Source organism: Onychostruthus taczanowskii, unplaced genomic scaffold (assembly GCF_017590055.1).
Source record: "Onychostruthus taczanowskii isolate IOZ18803 unplaced genomic scaffold, ASM1759005v1 scaffold8, whole genome shotgun sequence".
In the NCBI taxonomy this organism is placed as follows: Eukaryota; Metazoa; Chordata; class Aves; order Passeriformes; family Passeridae; genus Onychostruthus; species Onychostruthus taczanowskii.
This window is the reverse complement of record NW_024505892.1, coordinates 14,019,945-14,041,008: the sequence shown is the minus strand read 5'-3', so window position 1 is coordinate 14,041,008 and position 21,064 is coordinate 14,019,945. Positions and strand designations below refer to the sequence as shown.

General features: G+C 39.8%; 1 protein-coding gene across 3 annotated transcripts in view; it reads right to left on the bottom strand.

Annotated features, from left to right (window-relative positions):
* SNX9 (sorting nexin 9) overlaps positions 1 to 20,508 on the bottom strand; it is a 62,068-nt gene extending 41,560 nt beyond the window's left edge. Inside the window, exons 1-2 of one of the 3 annotated variants that reach the window (XM_041423647.1) lie at positions 20,120 to 20,508; positions 2,159 to 2,245 (exon numbers count right to left, since the gene is read on the bottom strand). In XM_041423647.1, coding sequence (XP_041279581.1) covers positions 2,159 to 2,245; positions 20,120 to 20,131 — 99 coding nt within the window. In that variant the 5' untranslated portion in view covers positions 20,132 to 20,508. Of the gene's footprint in view, positions 1 to 2,158; positions 2,246 to 14,562; positions 14,591 to 20,119 lie in introns of those variants that run through there. The other 2 variants (XM_041423645.1, XM_041423648.1) reach the window with 2 other exon arrangements.
* Between the last annotated feature and the right edge of the window lie 556 nt (positions 20,509 to 21,064).

The following is a 21,064-nucleotide window of genomic DNA, read 5'->3' as shown; positions in this document are numbered from 1 at the left end:
TAACAAGCATGAACGGGAAAATTAATTGATTTTTCAGCACTTTTGGTCATTTATGAAACCACAATCAACTGTCTGGCCACAGACTGCATATAAAGACAACTATTAGTATGTCCATTTCAATGGATTAATTTTAATCAACAGACTATAAAGAAACAAGACTCAAAGAATAAAACTGTTGGTGATATCTGTAAAATCTCTGCCTCCTTTATTGAAGATGCAGAGACATGTGATGAGTGAGAGCTATCACCCACAGAAATGTTAAGGCTATTTTCAAGATTAAAAGAGCCACATGCCATGTAAGATCTGGACCCATTCTTTCCACTTCACATTTCTTTTCAGAAGCAGTCTTATGCTATTAGTTTAGAAAGAACTACCAACAGTTCAGCTCTCATCTCAGTGGGACATCCCGATATTGTTTGGGGTTTTTTAAACACATATTCTACGTACACTACGAAAGCTCTGTAGACATTTGTAGTTAAGCTAAGTTGATTCCAGGAAACATTATCAAGAATAAGCCAGCTCTGTTTTAAATCAACTTGTTTAGGGAACACATAGATACATGTCAAGCTAGCTCACAGATGAAAATTGGAGACACATATACTAGACAGCGATTACTAAATTTTAGGTTTTCTTAATTTGCTTTTTAATTGAAGTATTTTTTTATTCACAATTTTGTTCTTTCACTTCGAAAATTTCATATAGTTCTGCACTTTACAGGCACTCCAATAAGGAGAAGCCTGGTTATGTATTCAAGATTCTATGCAGTAAAGATCAAGCAGTTAGTGAAATAACAGCGTGCATTTATTTTCTCTTACATACCTAAAAGCTTAATACTCAAGAACACAAAAATAATGAGACATCTCTGATTATAAATTCTACTCAGTTTGGTTGAACTGCAAGAGCAATGACATCTTGAGCCAGAAGTCATATTTGCACTGCTACACTTGAAAGCAATCATCAGTGGACTTGCATGACTTCAGCTATTGCCATGAAAACTTATCATAAAAAAAAGATCAAGAGCCTTTGTGGCAATTTACCATGGACAGCATAAAACAAAGTTTTACTTGGTTTTGAGTGTACTGCTTTAAGCCACAGATGTCTTGGTCGGTGAGAACTAGCTTCAAAGTGGTTATCTATTTATTTATATTTAGTCTTACTTTTGTGAAATGGCATTAAGCTCCTGAATTCATTCAAAATGTTACCCCTGCCATAGCACAGCACACTATCCAAGAGGGTGCTGGCTCTGTTAAATATCTGCTTCAAGTATTTAAGATCAGTGGAACTAAAAATTATCAGGATTACACATGACTAGGATCTTTAAAGAATTAAGTTTATTCTGCAGAATGCTTGTGTTTTATACAAACGGATAAATAAGACCTTGGCTTCATGATCAGTTAGTTTTTGTTTGTATTTGTTTCAACAGGCAAGCCTGTTCACAAAGCCATATCATTACACAAAATTCAAAGCAGAATCAACTGATACTTTGTTACCAAGGGTAAGAATTATATAGGACACTGAAATTCAAAATGTAGACATAAATCAAATGTCAGTGCTGAAAAGCCCTATTCATTTAACAACACCCTGATGGCATTGTGATAGTATTGTCACCACTACTTCCCTATACCTTGTTCGTATTTCTTTAATTATGAAAGGACACAAAATTTCAGTAAAAAATAAATAAATTTTTGTCGTGAGTTCTTTACCAAACATGGAATACTGAAGTAATTGATTAAGAAACTCAAAACCTAGAATTGAGCTGGATGTCCCATTTAAATGCAAGTGGCAAGCACATGAAAGATTACATACACACAAAATGTGCAATATTAGGCACACAAAAATAGACAAGGCATTCAGATGTACAGGCTATCACCACCATCAGTTCCTTCCTCTTACTTGTCTCTCAGCTCTGTTTAGAAGAAAATAAAGCTGAGTACATTCTTTTGTGTGTGGGTACAGTTTGAGAAGTTCCCATCCTCCAAAACATTGTATTTGTTTCCACAAGATTATCAGAAAATTCTTTGTGTTCTGTTTTTTTGCTAATTCTTCAGGGAAGGATAGCCAGGCCTTTCAGATGTCACCAGCACCATTTTCCTTCTAAGTGCTGATAGAAGTAGGTCAGGAAAGTGCACTGAAGCAGATTCCATCTCAGTTTTCTTACCGGGTTGGTGATTGTGATGATCTCCCCTTCACTGACCGTCAGCTCATTGTTTCCAGGCTCAGCAGCAAAATCATACATAACACGAGCCTGTAGGTCGAAAAGAACGTAACAGTGAGGCTTCCAGCTTCTGTAGAAGGTTTCATTAAGAAACCATCAGCACAAATTATCCTTAACTTACAGAAATAGTAAGTGGGGTAAGGCTGAATGTACAAAGAGAAACTCAGCACATAGGAAGCTAACATTTCCTAGATTTGAACTGCAAACTCAACAGTAACAACAACTTTAAAAGATAAAAATCTCATGTGGAGTGTGTTGGAGATAATCTGCCATAAGGATTTAAGACTGGTTGTTCTCTGTCATGTCCAGAACTGTACGTACAATGTTTTCCAGGGGAAGAAGGAAGGGTTCCTAACTTTAGCAAACAATTTTTTTTTGTTTGTTTTATACAAGACATATTCCAACTCCAATTTAAGTAAAGGGAAGTAGTTCACAGAGCAAGCAATTCAGAAAAAGAAAAGCAAGTAACTGCAGATGTAAGTAACCACTGCTGTGCGTAAAATGTAATATGTAAAATTATGTTTTGAGACTCTATATGGGAAGAATTATGCAAATACAGAAACAAGCAGTGAGACTAGGCTTGTTATATCTGGCATGAGGAGGGAGGGAAAAACAAAACAAATCTAATTTTTAAGTGTTTAGACACACAAAGGCTTTGCCGTGCACTGACTCTGCTATTACACTACATAAAGAAATGTTTGAAGCATTTGGTTTTACTAATAACATCATTCAGTGTACAGCAGTGAGTTCCTTCTTGTACTTGAAGGGTGAGGGAAAGAAAATAACAAAAAGTAATATTTTCTGTCAAAGGAGACAATAAAATAACTTCTGCTGAAAATAAACTATATGATAGGGAAAAAAAATACCGAAAGACAGACATTCACTATCGAGTCTTGCCTGTTGCAAAACTGCAGGTTGTTATAATCCACACCCAGACACAACTTCTTACAGAAAACCCGAGGAAAACAGAACTTCCCACCTTCACATTTTAATTTCATGAGTAACATGTGGAAATACTTCTGGCTGGTCAAAAGATACTTTACTTCAGTGTAAATAAAAACAGAGCTGAGGAAAAAAAAAACACGTTTCAGCTGTTCAGCTGACAAATCTAATCCCAAACCATGTGCACAACAAATCGAACACTTGGTCTTCTCCACTGGAGCAGTACAACATTGCAGAAAACCATGTGTCCTAAGCACTCTGAATGCTCCCTTGAATGAAAACCTTTCCCTTAGAATGGAGGCTTTCAGCACTTTCAGATTATGCCATGCGAAACAGAGATGAAGAGGCAAAAACTGTGTTCAATAATAACACTGGCTGCTTTCTTTCCAGCAGCACATCTGGCCTTCATGGAAATATAAGAACAAGCTGCTTTACTTTCCTGAAAAATGAACTGAAGAGAAGCAGCACACCTTTAGAAATACAAGAACATTTTAGGCAGGGGTGTAAAAAGCACCACTCTACAGAGCTGCTCCCTCAGCAGTAGCAGATGGAAGTGTTGAAAATGTCCTTTTTCCAGCATGTTGCTAAAATTTATACACTTTTTGCAAGTCAATTTAACAGCACTCAGATGCTGGGCATCTGAATCATGGGAAAAGCAGCCTTCTTAACCAGGAAGTCTTCTTAGCCTTTTTCAAGTAATACACCATAGTATTAAGTTCTTGCTTCTATTCACAGGAATGATGAGAGTTTACCAGAAAAAAAGGCAACAGACCAATTTTATCAGCCTTCAGAAAAACTGGCAAAATATCCCCACTGATGACCAGACTGGAAAGATAAAATATATTTCTGTCTAATAAAAGAACAGATGCAAATACTAGATTCTCCAGATGCAGCAGTGAAATTAAAGTTACTCAGAAAAAAAAAATGGAACTATTCAGCTTGTAGAGAAAGAAAAAACAAGAGAGATATAGAATTTAATAAAGTCATAATGCCGAAGTCCACTTATTGACCTACTCTGGATGCCTGTTTCAAAAGTTAGAAAAAGTAGAAAACATGGAAAAAATTACAAACAAACCTTGCTAACTACACTTCCAGAAATTTAAAAACAAATTTAAAAACAAGTAAAAATAATTGCAATGCTACAGAAATGGATTATTACAGAACATTAAGAATTTGAGGTACATCAGAAACCTGGTCTGTATATTAACATTTCAAACACATTCCTCATCTTTTTCTGCCAGTACTATCCATTTCACCTGCATTTCTAGGCTCACTTGCCTAGGCTGGAAATGAAGACCTTAAGAACTTCTGGCAAGTAAGCTTTCATACTATGCTCCTACTGTTAAGTTTACAAACTCAACCAATTCCAAAGTAAAACTAAGTGACTAAATGTTTCTGCCCCAACTATTAAGTGTATAGTTAACAATGGAAAACCCTCTAGGCTTTCCCTGGGCAGATACATCAGCCCCAAACCTATTTAAATTTCTGACAATCAGTTCCAGAATACTGTAAAATGGCAAATGGTTTGACTTTCCAAGAAGCTTTTTCCTTCTTACTGACCATAAATATTGTGTCCAAGTAGCAGATAGAACTTAAAAGTTCTATCTACCTTTGCAACTCATGCAAAATTGCAAATGGGCATGGAAAAAAATATTTAACAGGAAAAGAATTTTAGCTCCTTGGCACTGCAATACACACACTGAATATTAGAGCTAAGCTTAGGGACACTTTGAATATTCACAAAATGGGAATATCTGACGAATTCCCGATCATTAATCTGGATCAGTCCAGATTAATGAACACCACAAAGAGAACTTCTTCAAAACACAGCTTAGACAAAAAATTCTTAAAGTAACTGTTGTGTTTCATATTTACTTCTGATGATATACAAAAGGATCAAACAGTCCAAAAACTACAGGAACTTCAAAAATTGAAATATTTTGTTAGTGGAATAAAGGCCCCTGCTTCATTTACAGGATACTGCAAACATGCAAAACAAGAAAGAACCATTAACAAAGCTATTAGCTGCAAGAAAATTAATTTCATCTACTGGTTGCATGTATATCTCCCCTCTCCCACCACCACCTCTGATCCAAGATACAAATGGTTCTGGATTCTGAAGTTTTGTCAGTTCCTTTGAGAAAAAAACCCTGCTAATCCAAAAAGTTTTAACTGATTTAACTGACCAGAGACCAGGCCTGGATCTTGTACTGTAAGCTACTGCCTCTCTTTGCTCAGGTGGCAACTGAGCATCTCCACTAGGAGTTTGGAACACATCCTGACATTCACCTTATGCTCCCTCATGTGAGGAAAGCCTGGCACAGATTAAGCAGAACCCTGTCACAGCACATGGCAAGAGGGAAAAGGTTCTCTGATCCCCAGCATCTCTGCACCTCTGGCATATACTGCAGTTTCTCTAGAATGAGAGGAAGCCAGCAGTTTTGTCTACAAGTCCAAGATCTACTGGCTGTAGTTACAGAACTGGACTGTAGTTTCCCAATTTACAGATTTACTGACTTACTACAGTGTGAAGCCTCCCAACACTGAGCACTGTAATCAATAATTATTATTGTCTTTTTATAATTATGATACAATCATGCCTAGGAATATTAAAACACCAAAAGATTCCCCACATTGAAAAGCAGTATCTAGATTAGTGAAATATTTTTCCTCTGAAGGCCTGGAGCAGATTTCACTTTCCTCCACTACTTTTGTCCAAGTTCAGTGCTTCCCTCTTCTTTCCGTAATATTAAAGACCAAAAGGAAAAAAAACCCCAACAAAAAACCAAGAGCATTTGCCAACTTATTTCTGAAAGCAAACGTAACACTACACAACTCTACCTGTCAGTGTTAAAGCTCTTCAACATAAATGAAGTGGGAAGGAAGTTGTCTAGTAAAAGTCATTAAACTAAATTTCCAGTGAAAGGTTACACTGTTGCTTCACTAAGTTACTAGATGAATATCCAAAATCTGTGCAAACATCCTGATCCACTGGCTCCTGCTGGATGCCCCCCAGAACTTTGAAAGAGGTGATAAAGCAACAGAAACACCTATTTCTCATGAGAAGAATCTTTCTGCCTTTTCCAAGATATTTCACTCAAGGCTAGGCTCAGACGGAAAAGCACCTTACCCCAAAACTGAACAATCCTGATGTGCACAGGGCCACACTTGCCTGCACTACAGTTCAGCTGCAGCAGGGTAGCCCTGTCATGGAGAACGACAGTGAAAGCCCCTGTGTATTCCTCACCAGCCATAAGCAGGCAGGCTAACAGCTAATGCACACCAGTTGTGCTCAGAGCAGCTTTTACAACATCTTCCCTGCCTCAGCCTTCCTTGAGGTGAATGATCAATGACCCACGTAGAATGACTACTGGTTTTTCTTTAAGTTCACACTTCTGAAGCAAAATGTTTTTGTAATGCTGGACTTCCTGACTGCAATGCAACAGTTCTGCATCAAAGTATGCTTTATAGCACAAAAATTGGAGAAGCCCCTAAAAAATTGGACACACCTTTGAAAATGCTTTCCCTGCACACAGGGCTTCATTTGTATTAGGAAGAGATCTAGTGTTACACCATAGATTCATCTGTTTCAACCATGTGTTACAGTCTAGGAAACTTGTACCACAACTGCTTTTCTTGGTCAGCTGGCAGTGGCAGATAGTACAAAGGAAATATCCATAGAAGTCTCATAGCATGAAATTCCCTAACTGCACACATTTCTCTTCACAGTTGGCACTTCAGCAGCTCAAGAGCTTCAGCCACCCTGCGCTGCTCCTGTCAAGAGACAGGGATTCACAGGTTTAAATTGCCTGGTGCCATGGTCAGAAATACAACTGCTATATCACAGCACCAAGATGACATCTCATGCTGCTGGAAGCAGTTCCCATATTGACAGAAAGAGAATCAAATTCTGGATTTCTCTTTTGGGAAGTATATGAGACAGACAAGTGCAGGTTTCTCTGAAACCTGCATCCACTGGAAGAGCAGAAACCATAATTCGGGAAGCCTGGCAGAATGCCAAAAATATTTTTTTTTCTTTAATGAAGAAAAGTTAATCATTAGCATTGGCTCTAAACAAGTCAAAGTCCTCACATTTTAAATGGCCGTGTCAGTGAGAAGACAACCTTTTATTCTAGGACAGCAGCCTAAGCTTTTAGCTGGGATGAACAACAAAGGGCTTTTGGTCACCTCAAGTAACTCCAGTAACACATCTGGTATGAATAAACTTCAGAACAGCTTGTTACAAAAACTGCTTCAGTTAGTACAAATATTCTTCAGTAGGTATAGTAAGCCTTTGAAATCCGCTGCTTGTGAAATACTGATAAGCAGTATGTTGCTCACACTTGGAAGCACTGAAGAGGAAAATGCATTTATTTCTTCCCAGACAACATTTTATTAGTTATCTTCTAAAAGCTTTTTGGATGTGGGTTTGGTTTTTGGGTTTTAGTACATTTTTTGTAACGTCTCTTTATGCTACAAAAAATGTGGGTTTTTTCAAAATTAGTGGGTTTTTTTCAGAATTACTTTTTCCCACATATACTGTTTTTAGAAATAAAATATTCATTCTAAAGGGCAGTTCTAAAAGAACAAAACAGGAATAGCATAGCTGGGATACAGGTTGGGATCTCAGGATTGGAGAAATTAAGAAAGCAGAAAGAAAATAATAAAGCCAAAAACCTATCTGCAAATTCATCACTTCAGGAAGTAGCAGTATATTTTGATTGCTTCCCAAAGAATGGTTCAAAATGAAGCATTTAATCTAATGAGTGACAATACTCTTCTACACAAAAAACGAAACTATTTTTGCATTTTCTTTCCTGTACTAATCTTTCTCAGCAATTTGCCCTGTGATTACTGTCTGTAAAAAATTACTGGTTTGTAGGTATTTTATTGCTTAGAATTAGTGCAAGCCATCTGACTAGTGATCAGCTGAAGCCTTAAACCCCTTGCTATCTTCACTGTGCCAGTGAAGCTTGTGGGAAGACACAGGGTGGGCATGGATCTAAATGACAGCTTAGCCATTGTTTTGTGTCACCATTCACAGACTACTTAAGTTGCCATGTTTTAATCAATGCATCTTTGAAAAACTTCTCCACAGATCAAAACACATGCTAAGTCCCTCTGTGGATATTATAGGGAATTCTGAAAGAAGTTTAAAAGGGCTTGTGTCCAAAACGCTGAGAAAAACAGTAAGAATACAGGAATACAGACAGGAGCCCCTCATGTCTTTCCCACCTCAGAGGACTAAGGACAGTTTTCTCCCAGCAGTGCCTAACATTTAGGTAGATTTAATAATTTCCCTACCCTTTAGCCTGAAATCTAAGCTCGTTCACAAGTTAAGTGCCCCAAGTCTGAAGAGATTTTCACTGCATCATCTGCAGCATTGAATCACAGAATCATAGAATGGTTTGGATCAGACTGACATTAAAGATCATCTTGTTTCAGCAACCCTGCTATGGGCAGGGACACCTTCCACCAGCCCCATGCAGCCTGGCCTTGAAAATATAAAAAACATTTATACTACTAATGAAGGAAACATCTGGGGCTATGATTTGACAAAAAAATGCCTTTTCATTTTAGTCCCTCTATCAAGCCCTATCAGACTGCAAGGCAAAATGTGCATTTGGATAGCCTATGCAGAAATATCAAGTGTCTCCTCAAGTGCTATGACTCTCAGCCTGGAGAAGCAGCTACTCTCTGTCCTGACTGTGGTAAAGAAATGTCTACATGTTCCTCTCACAGGCTTTGCTAAGAGACAAGAAACAAACCAAAAACTGACAACAGAAGAATAAGAGGACACAAGGGACACTGTCTTCTACAGAAAGAGTACCTTAGAAATTCAAGAGATTATCCATTGTACTAGCAACTGCCAGTAAAGTGATAAAGATGTATTATGAAGGAGACACCAATGTTTATATTTTTAACTACTATAGAGAAACTGGAGAAAATATATATTGTTTGTATTGTGCTAGGCATCACTTCTTGTGCATGTGCTCAGCAACATTTGCCTAGAAAATTTGCTTGAAGAAACTGGAACATTTTATACTATAATTTTATTAAACAATAAGCAAAAAATAAAATTCACTTGTTTAATTAAAACCTCCTTTTAGTATTACATTTCTTTTCAATATGATTTTGTTTTGCTTTTAGCAATGTCATATTAAAGCAAACTCATCCAAAAAGTAAAACTAAGTTCAGTAAAGAACTCCACTTCTGGATGAAGAGAGGTCACAATATTCAGGTATCATTACTCCAATTTCCCTCACCAGCTCTAACTGCTGGATCCTCACATTACTCTACAAATTCACGTTAAAAATGTCTCTTGACCCACTGGCTCACTTTCTCTGGGCAATTTTTCAACTCTAAAATAAGTTCACTAGCCTGCAGCTAATCATTTGAAGTCAACAGTACTGACTATACGCATATTAGAAGTAAATTAAACACAGACAAAAATCTAAAGAAACAAGGACTTGTATAATTTCTGCCCACTAGTAAAATATGCTTGCAGACAGAAGCTGCATGTGCCTGCAATATTTCAGTCAGTTATTTAATTAAGTATTTATACTGGATTAAAAGGTCTATCTGATATTGGAATTGACAACAAAACATGAAGAGTTTTCAAAAAGTACAAAACACAAAGTCTGAAACCTTTATAGAGTAAGGGACAGGAAGGCAGGACTCAATTCCCACCAACATGCATGTGGTTTAAATCACTGGCACTTCTAGAATTAGAATGGAAGTAAGGAAGAAGGGTCTAGGAAAGTTTTCAAGTGTTAAAGAGACTTGGAAATGTTTCCTTAGAAATAAAGACAACAGTTTACTAGCCACTTCAGCAAGTTGGGCTTTCCTCATTGAGGACAGATTAACTCTTTAGATCTACCATGCAGGACTTCACTGTCTTGCTGAAAATAATGTTTTGGTCATGAAAGACCACCTGAACCCAGTTCAGGCTAGTCCCACAAATTTTTTGTGCATATTTTATTTTTGATTCACAGAACATGAGCTTCTTTACAGCTGTCGACCTGTCAGCAAACATCACCACACCCCCAAAGCCCAGTGAAATGAGCTCCTAGCCAGCATTACAGGCAGAATGCACACTAAGAACTTGCATTCAAGTGAATTCCTACACAGAAAGCCTCTTGTTCAACTCAAGCATCTGGGACTAAAAGTCATTGATGCAGAATGAGGTCTAAAATGGTTATATGACTAAGATCTCTTAAAAGTATTAGAGTAAAACAGATCTTAAAATTGTAAGATGTTAAAACAAATTACAGCTTCTTTCCATGCAGTTATAAGCCAGGTGGGTAGATAACCATACCACAGAGCATGAAAAAAGCAAAAAGAAACTGTGATGTTTTCCAGATTTGTAGTAGTGCTTAAAAATGTTCAAGAATTATCTATAATCAGGTCAGTGGTTTAAAAAAGCAGCATATTTTCAGAATAACTATCATGCACTACTAAAAGAGGTGCTTAGTTATATTTTGGTATGTTCATACTGACTTATTTATGGGATATTGTCAGACCCAACAACAGGATCTCCATGCACCCAAGCAATACTGAAGCAAGGGAAATTCAGTTGCAGAAATACATTCAAGACGCCCATGTGATTTAGATATATTTCCAAATACTGACTCAGATACTCCCCTGAATCACATCTGAGCTTTTTTCTTGTTTAAAACATTACTTATAAACTAGTCATCAATTAAAAATGTACTACAAAACTCCTACCATGAGTGAGGAACTCCAGTGATACCAGACTTTTTTCAGAATTAATTTACTGCACTGCTCCAAGTGCCCAGCCTACCCCCTGTTTTCCCTTCTGAATACCAACCTTTCCCAGATCCTCAGATAAACTGGGTACTCAACAATTTTGAATTTGAGAACACTAATTCCAGTTTCACCATGACTACAGCAAGTAATAAATGCAGCAAGTGAAGCATGGGTTTGTATTTACAGATGTCAGGCAGGATGCATTTATCTCAAGTGTGATTAAAATCTCTGCCTAGATTAATCATTACTGTATCTCTGAAATCAAACTGCAAAACTTGCAACTGTTTGCTGAACCAATATTTAATAGCATGTTTCAGAAGCCTGCTGTTCCAAGTCCCCTGATGTTTGCCTGAAACTTTAATTCTGTCCCCAAACAACAGAGCCAGTAAGATGTGAAGGCTTCAGAAAAAGCCAGCAGCATTCACCAGAAAAATTGCCACATTGTGATCTACTCATTAAGACAGCTTGTAGTCACACAATAGTGCTGCCTCTATGAGAGCAGAGATTAGAAAAAATTAGTAATTATCCTAATAATTGGAGAGGCACAAAGTTTCACTAAGGTTCTAGCAAACTTCAAGCCCTTTCAGACTCAGCACACTATTACACATTGTGGATCTCAATGTACCACATGCACAGGCCATTCTAGAAGCAAATGAATACCTGGCAAAGCAAACTAAGTACATGTTAAAACGATGCTGTTTCAAATAAACTTCATCCGTAAAATACAGAATGGAACAGCTGTATGACTCTGGAGTCCCAAATACTGGTAAATATTAATAGGAAAACACGTGCTGAATAGCATGTTGCACTGAAATAGCATGTCATGCACTGAAAGCAGCTGGGATGGAATCTGAAACACAGCAGGATGAGCTCTCCACATAGAATTCTGCTAAATTCTCTGTTACTTGAGTATCCAACATTAATCAATATACTAATGTTTTGTTATATCTCAGTTCTTATTAGAAACACTATTTTGTAAAAGTCTATGTTTACTTTTATTTTATGAACACAAGTGAGGAAACTGTTACACCAACATAAATGCATTACCATTTTATCAGATGAAGCTTCCTTACTCTAGAAATGGGAAAGGTTCACATTTTTTGGGTTCTAAAGTATCCAAGCCTACAGCTGTTTTAGGCTTTTCTATTGGCAGTGTAGAAAAGTACAAGACCCTGCAAGATTACAAACTTTATTTCATGATAAATGGCAGCTCAATTAAGCAAAGCTCAGTCATTAGACCTGGCCAGAGAACACCCAGCGCCTGAACTGGACATTAATGACCTGCAATTTAATGCAATGTGCACACTAGCAGTGTAGGCATATCCCACTTTAGACAAAGAGTTAAAAAAAAAGAAGAAAAAGAATGTCTGGACAGGTGCATTGAATAATAAAAAACAAACCAAGAGATGTAATGAATGACAGAACTGGATTAAGTCATGCAACATTGAAAGTTTGACAGAACACCTCACAAACTTTTCTTGTACCAGCAACCTTTACAGTGACAGAAAGCATCAAAGTCTGAAAAGAAAGTTAGAACTTCTGCTTCCTTATGAATTACTAGAAAAATTGGCAGCTTGACAGAATGTGACAGCTATTGATAAAAAAATTGTAATTCAACAACTTTCATACAAACATCCAAGACTGTGGTCTAGTTATTTGCAGCAAGGAAGACGCTTAATTTTGTATTCCACAAGCAATCATTTTCAGAAGAAAATATAGGGCTATTAAGGAAGGAAATTACAGTACTGCTGAAAGAAGAGTGCTGGCACTAGGTAAGCACTAATTACATTATATTATCATATGTAATTGCAATATTCAGTAACTGAATTAAACCTTGACCCCACCCCAAAAAAGAACCAATGCAGACGAGGAAATAAGACATTTAAGCTTCACTCTCAAATCTGATGAAGCTATAAGGTGAAGTGAAGCACTCATCAGTATCACCTTACTGCTGCAGAAAGATTAATTGTATAAGCTCTTCAAGCAATACTAGAATTTAAATAAGAACTAGAAAAAACAATAAATGTAATAGCTTTTTATCAATTGTCTTTCTTCTGGAAACCACTTACATAATCACCATAGAAGGAAAAAAAACCAAAACCAAACTCATCATACAGAGGGGAGGTACAGTCTAAAGCTATTCTAAGAGATTTTTTATAGCCATTCTTGCAAATTAGCCATTTTGTTCTATCAACCCAGAAAGCAAACACTTTGCTTGAATTGAGATGACAACTAATTTTTGCTCTCAACATTGAGAACTGCAGTCTCAGAAGGCTGGGAAAAGCAAAGCAAGTCCAAGACCTACTGTGTTTAAACAGAGATATCATATGAATACACAAAATAAAAGCACAACAGTTCCCATGCCAAGGAGGAGCAGATGGCAACTCAGAGCAGAAGTCAGTAACTCAACGACAAGTCATAAGAAACAAGACCCATCAACCAGTTCTTCACCAGTCTCCACTTTTTTACAGGAGTGGGACTCAATAATTTCACCTGGGCAAGTCCCACTTGCAGAAACCCCGGGCCAGACATGGCTGCCTCTCCCCAGAAGCAGCTGTTTTGCTTAAGATTCCCCAGAGACCTCCCACAGGCTGCACTACCCATCTTCTCACCACCTCCTCCTCCTTCCAGCCACCTATTTTGCACATTGGAAACCCCTACTGTTCAGTGTCTTCCTTTAAAGGGCAGGAGCTGGGGGAAGAGCTGCTCTAAAATATAAGAGGAAATAGAGCTTTACCCACAAAAAACATGTTCACACACTGAGTCGCTGGTTTGACTTTACCCAGTATACTTCTCTGAGCATATACCCTGTTACCAGCAGTCCCAGGATGGCTCATGTGCCCTTCATACCATGCCATGTCCCAAATGTCTCCTCACAACTATACAACAGCTGGACCAGGCTGCATAATGACAGCTCCCTACAGGAAGAGCTGTTCCTTGTGCCCATCTCCCCTTACTGTGTCTTACAGAGGACAAAAGTTAAATGATTCTGGTCTTAAATGTCTTTTATATATATATATATATATATATATATGTGTTGTTGACAGAGGTTTCTTATTCATACAAAGCTCAAAGATAAAGAAGGTTTGGGAAAGAAAGTGATAACGCTCCAAATTTAAGTTAAATTTTCCTGTAAGCAATATGATTTTTTTTCTCTCTCTTCCATAGCACTTGACTTTTGCTTATTGGACTACTACAAGATTGCTCCGTTGTTTGAACTTTCTGTTACTTGGGAAGCTCCTTTCCAATCACAAACTGCTGAGAAAGCAGGAATGCAACTAAAGAAAATAAAAGCACAAGCTCTGATTTTCAGCCCTCCAAGAAGTGTAAAGTGAATTCGGAGAAATTGTAATCGTGAAACACACTTTGAAATAGAAGAGGTTTAGCTTTAAATGCTGAACACTGCAATAGCTATTTACTTAAAATAATTCTAAATATCTAAAGGCTCATCTGTCCTACTGCAGGGCTGGTTGAAACAAATCACTCCCACTATTTTACAGAGTCTTCTCTATTACCTGCTTTTAAAATGTCTTGCAAGACTGCTTCCAACACCATAAATGTTACAATTGCTTGTAAATTTAATACAGGAGGGAACCCACATATTTGAAATGGCAAAATTCTCAAATGATTTTTACCTTGGTGATCTCCGTAAACTCTGAAATTTGCCAGATGTCCTAATCAAATAAGGAGAGGTTTACTGCATATTCACACACTCAGACCTGAAAATCTGAGGAGGAAGATAATTCAGAGGAAAACCTTGAAAGAATGCAGTAAAATAAACCTTCTTACGAAACTACAGTTAACTGTAAAGCCTTATTGCTGAAGTAACACCAACAGACAGAGAAATTCTACCAGAGTGAAAACCTGAAACTCTGAATCTATAAACCAGATGTAGCTTATGACATTTGATATCAGACTTCCTTCTGTTTGGCTGCTGTAATCATGTTTTTAAATGATGACCTCTGGTAATGAGTCTCTGATGACTCTGCCTAGGTGCTCAAAATAACTTTGAAAAACTGAGTCAGAGGAATCATTACTCAAGCACAGCATCACTCAGAATCTTACCAGCTTTCCAGCACAGAAATAAGAAGCCTTGAACTGGTAAGCACAGCAATGTAACATAAACCACTTATCATTGAACTTTTAAAAGACCATAAGGCAGGACAGAAAGAAAAAAGAACAGTAAACCTGCGTCTTCATAAAATAACTGCATCAGTTCATGCTCATGCTAACATCTCACCCCTCCAATAGGTCAGGAATCTGTGGTTAATCTGCACTACCAAACATTTTCCCCTTCTCTAGTCATCTTGTTGCCCCTTAAAAAACCACCAAACCAAAATAATCTAAAAAGCCCTAGGAAGTATCCCCACATCTACGTAATACTAGCGTAAACGACCCAAACAACACTTCACATCACTAGACTATAACATCAAAATCATTACTTCACCTAATAATTTTGTCCCATCACAACCTACATACACAGATCATCTGTGATCTCATGTTTTGTATTATGTCTTTTTTTGCTGAATTTAAATAATGGAACGTGTTGAATGGATTATGACATGATCACAGAAGAGGATCATCCCAACTCACAGATGTCTTAAGATTTATTAACAGAATCCTCCCTTAAGATGAGATTTACTAAAGGAGTCTACTTCCAATGTTAGGACAATGCATAATGTAGATTAACAGAACACAAAGTCCGGGTATTTTGGAGGATTTAGCACAGAGGGGTGCTTCATTTCCCAGATGCAAATCAGAACAAAGAATTGTTTCTAACCAACTCAAGTGATAGTATAAAGGAAAATGTGGGACTTCTTTGGGCAGCCTTACACTGCTGAGAGTAATAGAGAATAAGAAAGATGAAAGGAAGGATACACACTTAAGGATAATAATCTTTAAGGCTAATGTGTTGTTACCTTTCCCTACGTGAAATTTTCGTATGTAAATCATGACCTTCCTTCACCACAACTACAAAAACCATGCTGAATTCAACTATACCTAGCCAGTGACATTAAAAGAGAAAATCCAACATGATTAGATGGACAAGAAAGCCTTGAACAGCATTTCCTTGTTTTAGAAGTACTCTTAAGTTGTATCTTCTTTAAAGAACAGAATATTTAGTCTAAGCTTTCATCTCAAAGGACTTTCTCCCACAAAAAAGGACCCAGTCCTGAAAACAGAACCAGATAAATGAGTCCTCAAGCTGCACAAACCATTGAACAATCAACAACATAATGGTGGGATATAAGTACCCTAAAGTTATAAAGAAAAAACCTGTTGGTATTGACAGTAAGAGGTGCCTAACTTCACAAAGCTTGTCAGCAACTGCCTTATGAAACACCTCTCTCGGGAAAGCAATGTCACCAACATCAACAATGTTACACCAATAAATCAGCTCCTAGTTTCAACTTCTAAATTAAAACTCACCACATGTTATCAGCACAGGTTCCAGAAGAACTGGAAGAACTGTCTTACCCATAGCCTATTCTGTTCTTTCACTTCCTTCTGAAATCAGGGCTTAACAAATGGCAAAACACCAGCCTTTTCAAGAAAATGACTTGCCTACATTTTAAAAGAATAAATAAGTTTTAAAATAGGCTAAGGTAGGGAGAATGTTGTTTAAAAGCCAGCATATTGCTTCCTGACATTTCTAGCTCTCCCTATTCAATGAAGCTCAAAAACAAAAGAAAGGACATGAGTAAAGCTGGGACTTGGCAAACTCTATTGGGGAAAGAATAGGAAAGGCCAAAGAAACCACGAAGGAACAAATAGCAGAATGACAATCTCATCTGTGGCTTTTGTAAGCAACTATGACAGAAATATTTACCAAACTGCATCTTCCTTGTGACCAAGTTTAGAAAATTTTTTAGGCTCAGGCACTCTGTGTCACATCATTTGTGACACAGTTAAAAATAAGGAATTTGTAAGGTTAATTCTGTTTCTGAAGGAAGCATCCAAAATAGGAGTATCTAGCTTAAATCACCTGTTCTTAAATGTGGACATGAAATTGCTTTACCTCTGAAGTCAGGTTCAGTTAAATGACTGTGAAACTCTAGAAGTCTCCTAAACAACATTCTTTTTTTCTTATTTTGATAGGGTTTAACATTTGTTTCATTTTTAGAGCACATAACCTTGAGCAAACCATAAAATCCACTGCCAAGCTACAGTAAGAATCTTGGCAACAGAAGAACTGCCTCCAGAAGCCTTAGATCCTCTATTTCCCATTTATATTTTCACCCTTCTCTGTGAAAGTCTCCTGCTCCCAACTATACCACCCCACCCAACCTTCTGTATCAGCTCTGAGCAAACTTTCAACTACTGCAACTCCCTAAAACTGGAGAAATTACATCACTGCTTCCATTCAGTGAATATTTTTGCTATTTCAGCAACTTACTGTATCTTAAAACCAGGCCTGCCAAGTGTTGCAGTAGGCTCCTGGGATGTACATACAGCATGGGATGAGGAGCAAGAAAGGAGAAGGAGCAATGGCCACTGCTAATTTAGCTCACAACATCAGACACAGCCTCCAGAGTGCTTAAGGCCTACAGCCAGCCCACCTGTTTCAACAGAAGACTCCCTACCAAGTTTCCAGCTAACAAATATGCTAGGAAAGCTTCTTGGTATGAAAATAGTAGTCCTTTCCCCTAAAAGCTTTTATTTCTTCAATAAGAAATGCATTGATTTTGAATGGTGCAGAGAAGAGCCAGCATGTATACCACATCTTCATACATGAAAACCCCAGGAATTTAATTGCGGTGGTTTATCAAAGTGGGAGCAAGAAAACTGGCCAAGGATTACAAGCTAGCTATGGAAGAAATCCCTATCTCATCCTCCATCCTCACAAAATCTAACACCTTGATTCAAGCATTTGTAAATCTTGTAGAGAAAATGATAAATCTGAAAACAGAAGCTGGGCGAGTTCAGATTCAAAAGAAAGAAGCATCAACAGCAAGAGAGATGATTTAAAAACAACAACAGAAAAGACAGACTGGATTTTCCATCATTGAAAGCATTCAAACCAAGACTGAATTTGTCCCCAGCCTTCCTTGGAAAGTATATTCTAGTTTAAACAGGAATCCATTCAGGAAGTGCGAATAGCCTGTGCAGCACAGGCCAGGCCAGGCCAGACTGTCATCCTTATCATCTATATAGGATTTGACACCATTAAAGTTAAAAAAATTCATACTCCAGACAACTACTTACAGTTTAGTTTTGGTAACATTTCACATAAAATACAAATACACCTTGCATATTTCTTTTAAAAAGAGGCAATTTGTAAAGGAGCACAAGCAGAAGGTGAGAAATTTGTTTACAATTTAAAAAACAAAATTTACTTTCCAAAAGAAATGGTGACTGGTTAGTTGGCTGAGCTCCTAAAAACTGTTTTTTCAGCCAGTTACTCCCTTACACTGCTCAAAAAGACAATATATCCTTTACTATAGCTGACGTTTGCACAACGTGAACAAAATAAAATCCAAAACAGGGCGGTTTGCAGAGAGGGACCCATCTCCTGGGTAGAGCTCACAGAAAATAAAGTAAGCTTCTCTTCAGTGCTGCTCAGAGTTACCAGAATAACAAACTAATAGCAATAAAATACCAACTCTTTCCTGACTACCACTTACCAATTTTAGCCTTCAAGTCAAAGTACATTACCATATCTTGCAATGTTTAGAATGAAAAAAATTGCACCACCTGATTTTAAGCCAGTCTGGATTAGGAAGTCAGAAATTATACGCCCTTCCGTCTGGGGCCATAATGTTTCCAAAAAATATTTAAAGAACAGCAACGTGAAAGTTTCCAAATGTATGAATAAAATGGATCGTGTGTTAGGTACAGAACACAGGATCCCATGAGGACACTGCACCTCAAAGTGAGCTGAGAAATAATACACTGGTTTAGCACGGTATCTGCCTCACATACTGAGTATTATGTAGTATATACACACCAGAAGTAATTCTCTTGCTACCTACAATCGTTAGATTGAGTAAAAAATATTCACGCACACATCCCATGAATTACTGGAACCCACCAATGTAAAAAAACCAAGTCGATCAACAATATTCTAAAAGCTCAACAGAAACATAAATTTCACTATATTGACTATATTCACTGTATTTTAAACTGCCTGAATGATTTTGAAACCTAAAATCAAGTTTTTGGTGTTTTGGAAAAAGTTTATCCAAACATGAGCCACCATCGGCTTACATGGTTACAGAGACAGCCACTTATACATCTGACACATTCAAGATGTGGAGTTTCTTCAGCGCTGAGAGAGAACCGCCTCAGTAAAAGGAAGTTTTTTAAACTGGCTGGCCAACCTAATGGAATCAGGTGACTCAAAGTAATACTTCAAATACCAAAAAAGTATTCCTGAGATACTTAGACAAGTCACAGATGAGTTGCTGGTGCATGCTAACTCACACCTACACAAGCAGAGATGCTTTCATCAACCAATATAGTAAACAAATATTGTTTATTTAGAAAGAGGCCACTTTCAGACAGGATGGGCTAATTTTGACAGTTGCATTAGCAGCAGATACTGTTGAAGAACTGAACAAAACAATTTAACTTCCTTTCTTTTTTTGTTGTTGTCGTTGGGTTTGATTTTTTTTAATTTATTTTTTTTTCGCGTGTGAAATCACAGCTCACTATTAGCAGGTCGCGCAGTGCGGACTCTGGGCTCCCACCAGAGACACGGCACAGCCACCCCCGGATGCCACGGCGGGGGTCAGCATCAGCTGCCCTGACGCGCCGGGGGGCGAGCGGGCCGGGGCAGCTGGGCCCGCCGGTGGCCAAGGCCTCTCCCAGCGCCCCGCCGCTCCCGGGCTCGGTGGAAGCGGGACAAGGGGCGCCCGGGCTGCGGGAGCAGCACCCTCGGCCTCCGGCGGCTCTTCGGCCCTACGGTCGTTCCGCCGAGGAGAGGGAACGGAGGGGCACAAGCACAGCAGAAAAACAACTTTCCCCCGCCCCGGAGCCGCCGAGCCCCGAGCAGGGGCCGGGCAGTGGCGCCGAGGCCCGAGCGCGGCGCTCCCTCCGTCCCTCCCGCGGCGGGGGCAGGGGCCGGGGAGGCACCGGCTCCGCCGACCCCCGGCACGCAGCCCGTCCGCCCGGGACCCCCGCCCGCCCAGCCGGGCCCGCTGGCGCAGAGGGCGCCCCGGCGCCGCCTCCCGACCCCCGGGCGCTGCTCACCTTGGTGGCCATGGCGCTGCCGGCGCGGGCTGCGCTGCCGCTCTGCCCTCCCTCCCTCTCTCCGTGCCGCGGCTGCTCGGTGGGTCGTTCGGTCGGTGCGTCCGGCCCGCCTGCCGCCGCCGCTGGGCCGCGCAGGCGGCTCCTCCTCAGCGTCCCCGGCCGCCGCCGCCTCCTGGGGGCTGCTGCGCGGCTCAGCAGCCAAGCGCCGGCGCTGGGCAGGCGGGGGCTGATGTGGCCGCGCCGCGATGCCCCCGCTTCGGCCGCCCTTTCCGCCCGCTCGGCTGGGCTCGGCTCAGCACCCGGGGCCACTGGCGGGGCTGTTTGTCCGCGGCCTTTCCGGCAGGGCCCGGGGGAGGGAGGCACTCGCTGCGCTGCGGCGATCCCCGGGGGAGCCGCCCCGGCCGGTCCCGGGGGCAGTGGGGGCGGGCGGGCGGCCCTCCCCCACCCGCCATGCCCTCAGGGGGTTTCCTTTGTAGCCAGGGTTTGGCCTCAGATTCGCTCGCGTGGGGGAGATAGCCCGCAGGAAGGCGTTATGTGCCTCTCGGGTGCCTTTGAACGGAAATTTCAAAGCAACCATACAGCAAGGAAAGCAATTTTTTCCTCGGCCAGGCTCCATCCACGGCTGCCAGGGCGGGGTACGTCGTCCCTGACCTGTTTCAGCCAGGCCTTGGTGCACAGCAGGTAGCAGCAGCAGTGAAAGGCACCAAGTGCTAGCTGCTCAAGGTCGGTAGCGTTCCTGCCGGGCACTCTGTGACCGTCTCACAAAAACTACCTGCGACCCCACCTGACTTCCAGCCTGCAGGAGAGATGAGATGGGAGGCTAAAGCAAAGGGAATTGGAAAATACGGTGACAGTGATCGTGCAAGGTACTGCAGCATCCAAAAAGTGCAGCTTCTTGTTGGTATATTTATAGTGGTTGGCCTGGAATCAGGAGACTTCCTTTCT